Source organism: Ylistrum balloti, unplaced genomic scaffold (genome assembly GCF_031769215.1).
Source record: "Ylistrum balloti isolate Yb309-2 unplaced genomic scaffold, AGI_CSIRO_Ybal_v1 Utg370992, whole genome shotgun sequence".
Taxonomy (NCBI): Eukaryota; Metazoa; Mollusca; class Bivalvia; order Pectinida; family Pectinidae; genus Ylistrum; species Ylistrum balloti.
The window spans coordinates 552,884-560,545 of NW_026782555.1; the positions used below are offsets into that span (position 1 = coordinate 552,884).

Below are 7,662 nucleotides of genomic sequence, written 5' to 3' on the forward strand. Positions count from 1 at the left end.
CAAGATATGTTCCAAGGGTGCAGAGAGTGAAAGTGATTATAATCCTTGGAGTATCAAGGATGGTTTATCTTGGAGGAAATTTAACATATGCAAATATGTTACAAAAAAAAAGCAAACAAATTTCCATCTAATCATTTATTCATCATTCACTTGATACAGCTCAACATAATGGCTGCTTGCAAACAGATATCCATCTGAAATCGATGTCTATATTTGAAAGTGTATCATGTACTTGTATATATATTATTTCTTTAAATGCAATGTGGTTCCTAGATAGGATAATATCTGCATGTCAATATGTTTTACCATCAGAATGGCGTCAGAAATGTTAAAGAAAGTCTTCGGTCAAAAATTTGAAAAGTGTCTACATAGATGTGTTATTCTTTCAATATCAAGTGACAATGATGAAGCAGAAAGCACTTGCCCTTCTTATGAATCTTATCATACTTGTAGATTTTCACTGACCTTTGTATCAATTTTTCCTTCTCTCATACCTTGCCTTTGTTTCATCAGTATTCAGTTATCGTTTAATGGACTTGGTCAGGATTTCTATCATTGTATTTTGTATATACACACGTACTTACTAAAATGCATGTAAATTTTATTTTCCAGTGTGTCCATCAACGCGGAGAGTGCGACAAGTGGAGACACTGGCAGCAACGCTGGTCTATCATCTGCTGGTGTCCCGCTTGCCATTGTCCCAGCCTACAAGCATCTACAACAGCAGAGAAAATTCCAGGGGACTATCAGTGAACTTCCAGAGGTAATTCGAAAATTTAGGCAAGAATGTTACAGAAAATGACTGAGGAGAGAAAAAACTATCGATGTAGTCAATTGGCAAGATAGAAGGCAGTAAAGAGTTCTTTCAGCACATTTTATTACAATACACTGAGACAAATGATGGAAACCTGCAATACAAATGTGTAGCTTAGCACAAGACTGATCTCATACATGTATTATTAATGTATTAACATTATGACATTGATATTAAAAGTGGACATTCAACGTTGATTACTTAAAATATGATTACCTGGTAACCAGATCTGTGCTTAGTGTCGACCACGTGTAGAGTGATGACAAGGTGCATGGAGAGAAAGAACAAAACAAGACATATGTATGTCTCACTCACTCACTCACTCACTCTCACACTCACTCACTCACTCCTCACTCACTCATTACTCAAATATCATTCACAACATGTGCAGAATAGAAGCGTATTGCGTAAAAACTTCAAATATATTTTACAAAGTCTTGTTGATACGATATTGTAAGTATCAATTTGTGTTTCTAGACACAGTTGCCTCATCAATATGGAAACTCTATAAGAGATCTCTAATATGACACAGTGAAACCCAGATTTCTCTCTGTTTCTGCATCACTATTCCAGAGTCAAATATACAAAGGAATTTGAAGGCACATGATAATGTAGGTGCGACTTTTTATATATATTCTTTCAGCTGCCATCTCACCGGTTCCAATATTCAGTTTGGCATGATCTACGGGCTGTCAGTTTGAAAGGGACACAACTCAAAGCTCCACGTGTCAGAGAGGGTGAGTTTATCGATCAAATCTATTGCAATAGTAAAAGAGAATTAACACAAAGGACAAACCAATTTTGTAAAAAAAATAATTGAAAACAAAAAATTGCATTTGATGAAGAGAAAAATTAGTGGGGGGAGTGGAAGGTGAACGAGTGAAAATTTATACGGAATAAAGAATGGAACAATATGTTGTGATGACTACTATCATCACTTTACAGCAGGGCCATAGTGTAACAGCTTGAACTAGTTTAGAGATTTTTGTTTGTGAAAATTTCAAAAGGAATTGAATAACTTATTAATGGATTACTTTCATATGATTACGAAAAAGGAAAGTTTAGTGTAATAAATATTGGTGGTATTCCTAGTAAGTGGTAGAGTATTCATATTTATCTATATAAAGGTAACATGGAATATGTCTAGGTGGACTATTTTCAGTTTTCCATACTTATATAGGTCCAGTTGAAAAAGAAAAAGCGTTTTACCTGTTAAAAGATGAGGATAATCAAAACATTCACCACTCTCTACATGGAAGGCAGCGTACAGAACATCGCACAACACTGGAGGACTGGAATGCTGCAACGGTATAAACCTGAAAATAATGGTTTATGTATTTTCCTAAAAATTAACTTTTGAAAGAAGGAGATGATTAAGCTGCACTGCATTAGAAATACCTCAGTCATACAAACATATTTATATTCCCTGGACTTTCGTAATTATTTTTCTAAAACTTAATGGACGTTTACTTTTCTTTATTGCTGAACCAATACTTTGATATTTCGAAATGTTTTTTTATTTAATGTTTACATACAAATATAAATGTCTTTATTTTACATAAATTTAATCAATGTTTTATGTAAATGTACTAGATATTTTACATAGATTTATTATATATATTTTTACTTATCATATAAACAAAAGCCGTGAATTCATAGTTTTTGATTCCATGTTTGACCTTTGATCCACAGTCTGCTAGCCTGTGTTACCAGGAGTTACATCACCGGTACCAGAGAGACAACTTTTATCGTATCCTTGGAAACCTAAAAAGTGTGGAACAGCTGTACCTTGTGGACAACAATATCACCAATCTGGCATCCTACAGTTTTCCTAAGTGAGCTAGTTAGAAGTTACCTCAAATATTGGGATCAGTCTGTTGATAGGCCATTATCTGGTATTAGGCCCATCAAGGCTCACTCTCTGATATTCATAAGAATTTATAAATCATTGTAGTTTGTCAGGGAATAGATATTTTCTAATGTCAAAATTCTTCTGTCCATTGAGAGTGCTTGACCACACAACGATGCCTTTTTCTTATTACAAGTTTCAGTGTGTTTCAAACATTTACTTGATCTGAAATTAGTATATTGTATGTATATACAAATGTGTATGCCGATATATATTGTATATTGTTTTAGTTCGATGTGTGGGGGCTGAGAGGAGGGAGAGGGGGCGATAGTGCTTCCCTTTTTTGACATGTTGTTTCATTTTTTTTTCAATGATTTTCATTTATCATAATGTCCTGGTTGTGCTGACTTTGAGCTTATATTCCAAATGAAAGTTTAATAGTTGAAATATGGAAAAATCATAAAATCTTTATATTGTCATAAATCGGTGATACAGTTCATATTGGTAAATTCTCTTATCCTATATTATTTACCAAAATCGTTCAAGAACCATCAAGATTTTGATATGGTTTTAAGATATTTTTTTCATTCTCAAAAATTTCAGATGCACTTTGTTGAATTTGAACAAGAATTTCATCTCCTCATTTAAGGTAAGAGCAAATATAGTGTATATATGTACAGCAACATAGATTTAAGCATGGGTATACAAGTGTTGTCTTCAGAAGTCCTTTCTAGACAGTACAGTTCTGTCTTTCTTATGTGTTATTATTAGCCGCTGCGGAGGCTGAGTGATTACTGCAACTGGCCACCTTAATTACGAGGCCTCCAACACAGGGTCACGAATTTGAGGCCTTATTTGGGCAGGTTTGGTAGGTTTCAAAGAACTGAAGCTTTCCTCCACCACTCAAACCTAGCACATCCTTAAATGACCCTGACTGTTAATAGGACATAAAGCAACAATAAACCAAACCAAACTTATTGTTGGAACCAAGTACATTTGTTTTTATATCCATAAAGTCTTATATTGGGACAGACCTATAGATAATACCATTCATAGTCTCAGAAAGGCTATGTCAAAACTTGATGAGAAGAAAGCAATGTTGTAACTCTAATTGTAATAACAATGCTAAATGTAATAACTATTAAACTGTACTAGTGACATATTCCAGAAGGTGCTTCAGGGAGTCTGACAACATGATGATGTCTCTGTTTCGATTGAAGGAAGACATATTGTATTACTACAGAACTGGTTCTTCTGCTTCATCTTGTCCTGGTTCTTTCTCAGGCTCTTCTAATATTTCTTGTCCAGACCATGATCTTTTAACCAATTGAGATATTTAGATGAAACTTAAAACGTATTTGCAAAACCCGCAGATGGTGTGCAATGCACTAAAATAAAGTCCTTGTGACTTTCACCTTATTATCAACAGTCAAACTAGTGCAAAATTTTCAGTACTATCTTTGTTTGGGTCATAGCTTGTGAGCTGTTATAGATATATCGATTTAACTTAAAACATATTTGCTTCACCTAGAGGTGGTCTCTTTGACCTTCACCTTAATGTCAACAGTCAAATTATTTAAAAATTTTCAGCACTATCTATTTTTGGGTCATAGCTCATGAGCTGTTATAGATATATAGATATTTAATATTAGCTTCAGTAATAACAATTATATATTTCACATGTGTGTGTGACATTTTGGTATCTTTCACCAGTGATATAAAATGAACACTTTTGTCAATGATATTTTTCTCTATATTTCACTAGCAAAAATGTAATAAAACAATTTAGCTTAAAACATATCTGCTCCACCTACAGATAGGGTGAAGAGAACCATGTTACAAAATCAAAGGCCAAGTACACATGTGTACATGCCAAATTTTCTATATAATTTTATCCAGGCTATAAACTTTGAACTTTTACAAACATCTTTATGAAATTTGAAATATATTCACCCACAGATAGTGTGTACTACAATGAAAATAGATTGTTTAGTTTTTTTTCTGCAAGGTCAAAAGTCAAATAATGCACAATGTTTAATACAATGAATCCTTGAAACAGTAAATCCCCCATATCATGCAATGCACTGTTATTGCCAGTAATGAAGGGAAGACATATGTTTTTAGTTGGCGGTAGCAAATCTTGATTATTTTCTTAGTGAAATATTTATGGCTGTTTTCAAGCAGTATTTTCAATTGAACTTTTTTTATTCAAAAAGATATAGACCATATGACTTAAACAAGATCAGTTTACTTTGAGGAATCAATAATATATAAACAAATAAATAAATAAAGAACCTGAAGGAAAAAACAATGCTTTCAATCTGTAGGTCTGTCGTTATTGCATTGTAATTGGAAGTAGTAATGAAAAACATAATCTGCTCGCATTGGGGGTCAAACCAACAATTTTTCCATCTCAGGAAAATACTCTGTTGCTTGACATGAGGGAAATTCCCACTTGCAGTGACTAGTAAGGTGGCCTGCACTCTGTAATTCGACCCAGACAGCATCATCACTCTAGTCTGAAAGAAAATGGCCCGAAATGAATTTGATACATGTAGGCCTATTAGTATGACTGACAAAGGGAGACATTTCTGGAAAAGTTCCTTAAACTAGTAATCTTTTCTAAAACATAATATCACATTGTATTATCTCTTTTTTGTAGAAACTGCCATCCATCCCAAAGATAACATGTTTAATTATGGAAGATAATGATGTGAATAGTTTTAAGGGTCTGAGTTCTCTCCCCTCTCTGGAACAGCTGTATCTTCGTGGGAATCCAATTACATTTGTTGTCAACTACCGACCAAAGTAAGTCATCTTCATGTCTTCAAGTAAATGTTGGCTTTCCCTTTGATTTTTGTTTTTAAGTGTAGCATGCCAGGTAAAATTGTTAACTTTTAATGAATATATATTTTTCTTCTTAAAATCTTTATAAATTCAAATTTCCTGGCTTACACTGTCTGTCAGTTGTCAATCCTTAAACATGTTTTTGCTATCATTATTCCTTGAGAGGTACTGGATGGATCTTTCTCAATTATTGTATGTAATTTTCCCTTAGTTCCCTCATAGTGGTGTTTTGATTTTGGAATCCTTAAAAAAAAGGCAAAATGGCTGACAGGCAGCCATCTTGGATTTTGGCATTTAAAGTTTGCTATCACTATTTTTCGAGAATTAACTGATAGATCTCTCTCAGATTTCTTTGGTAGATTTCCCTTAGTCCCTACTTGTGCCCTTCTGATTTTTGAACTGGTCAGAAACACAATGTAGTTGAAATACGATCATCACAGATAAGACAAACTTTAAAGATTTTTATCATTTTACCTTATGGAGTATTTTCAAATTTCATATAACTAAGAACAAAAGCAGAGGAAGAAGAGAAAAAATCTAGATTTTAAAGAACAAATTAAGATCCAACAATGGTGGGTGCCTATCAGATCCATATGAAATCTCTGTTTATCTACCTTTTTTATTTTTGCAATATGTCTGACATTGAAAGAGCAGGGTTTTTTAAGAATCTTTTCCAGTGGTTTGGAATGGGGCATTTTTGCTTCATTATCTCCCACGAAACATATACATTTGTATGTTTATCATGACCCATTCATATTTTGCCAATACTTCACTTCAGCTGTTTACAGGGTTTTACATTAACATCAATCTAAAAAACCTTATATACTGTTTACAGCGTGTTCAGAATTTGGCATAGCTCCACTGATTTTTAAATCTTTCTAGTTTAAACATATTTTATCGAAAAAAGGAGCAAGCACAAGTTATAGCATTAACTCAATTTACTTATCTTTTTACAGGGTGTTTAGAATCTTACCTCACCTTCAAGTGTTGGATGGTATTGCCAAACTAGAGGATGACAATGAATTTGTTGACGAGGAGGACATACCAGACCAAGAACCAAGCCGATGTGTGATTGCTTAAGGGATCAATCACAGTTTAGCTGTAATGAATGATAATGGAGACATATCTGGGCATATTTCTAATGAATATTTTACACCCTGGTCAAAAATGTCTTTAATTGGAAAGCTAGGTTTTTATTTCAAGCCCTTTTTTCAACAGTTCCCAATAAAGACTTTTATTTTTAACAGTTTCAATACAGCGGCTTATTTAAATGCAAAACAAATTCTGTCAGAATTTACAGTCTACAGTTACCCTTTTGGATGATGAACGAACAGTTGGCTTCATATGATATTCATCAATAATATATAACCTGTTGGTCAAATAATTCCACTAATTTTCTAAGAGTTTGAATTATTTAGACATTTAATTGACTTAATGATGTCATGAAACTGACGTAAAAGTTTATTGAACATCAGAATATTTTGGACATTTTTACAAAGAGAACATACTTGCCTCAGCAATGAAATGAAGGACATGTTATTACAGTAAAATTAGATTGTATGTTTTTGTTTGACTCAAATTTTGTGGTTTTACATGAGAATACATTTCTGTTGACTTTTGATTTTTTGGGTAAAAAGTACTCACAAGAAGCATAATTGCTAAGATAACTTGTATGCTAAACTTCTTACAATTTTGTGGGCATGTAAATTCATGGATTAGGTGTACCCACAAAATCACTGAAAAAAAATCCCCCACAAAAAATTAATGATGTTACTGTCTATAAGATATATATATTGTAACTATGATTTCCTTTCATTTACCATACTCTGTACTGATTAAAATATTTCTGAATTTGGTAAACAGTATTAAGTTTTCAATAAAATATTTTTTTCATTTGAACAGGTGTAGAATAATTTGATAAGGATTGATTGATATCCAAGTAAAACTTCAGAATGGCAGAATGTCAGACTGGAATGTGGCAAAGTGTATATAATACTAAGATTACCAACATGAAATTTTACATTAATTTTGTACCTATGTATATCAGCCATTGTTTTCTTAGACATTGAAATTGTCATTTTTTATTTTGATACATGCCGGACATGTATTTGATTTACCCAACAATTATAGACCCCATATTTAATCATTTTAT

The 7,662-nt window shown here is 33.0% G+C and overlaps 1 protein-coding gene across 1 annotated transcript; it reads left to right on the forward strand.

Moving 5' to 3' along the window:
* Window positions 1-607: 607 nt before the first annotated feature.
* On the forward strand, window positions 608-6,843 carry LOC132559900 (uncharacterized; the record flags this gene model as incomplete). The annotated part of the gene is made up of 7 exons (XM_060224530.1): window positions 608-763; window positions 1,458-1,551; window positions 1,995-2,122; window positions 2,507-2,649; window positions 3,267-3,312; window positions 5,326-5,471; window positions 6,467-6,843. Coding segments are annotated over 7 exons (837 nt in total), but the record flags the coding sequence as incomplete, so codon positions are not given.
* Between the last annotated feature and the right edge of the window lie 819 nt (window positions 6,844-7,662).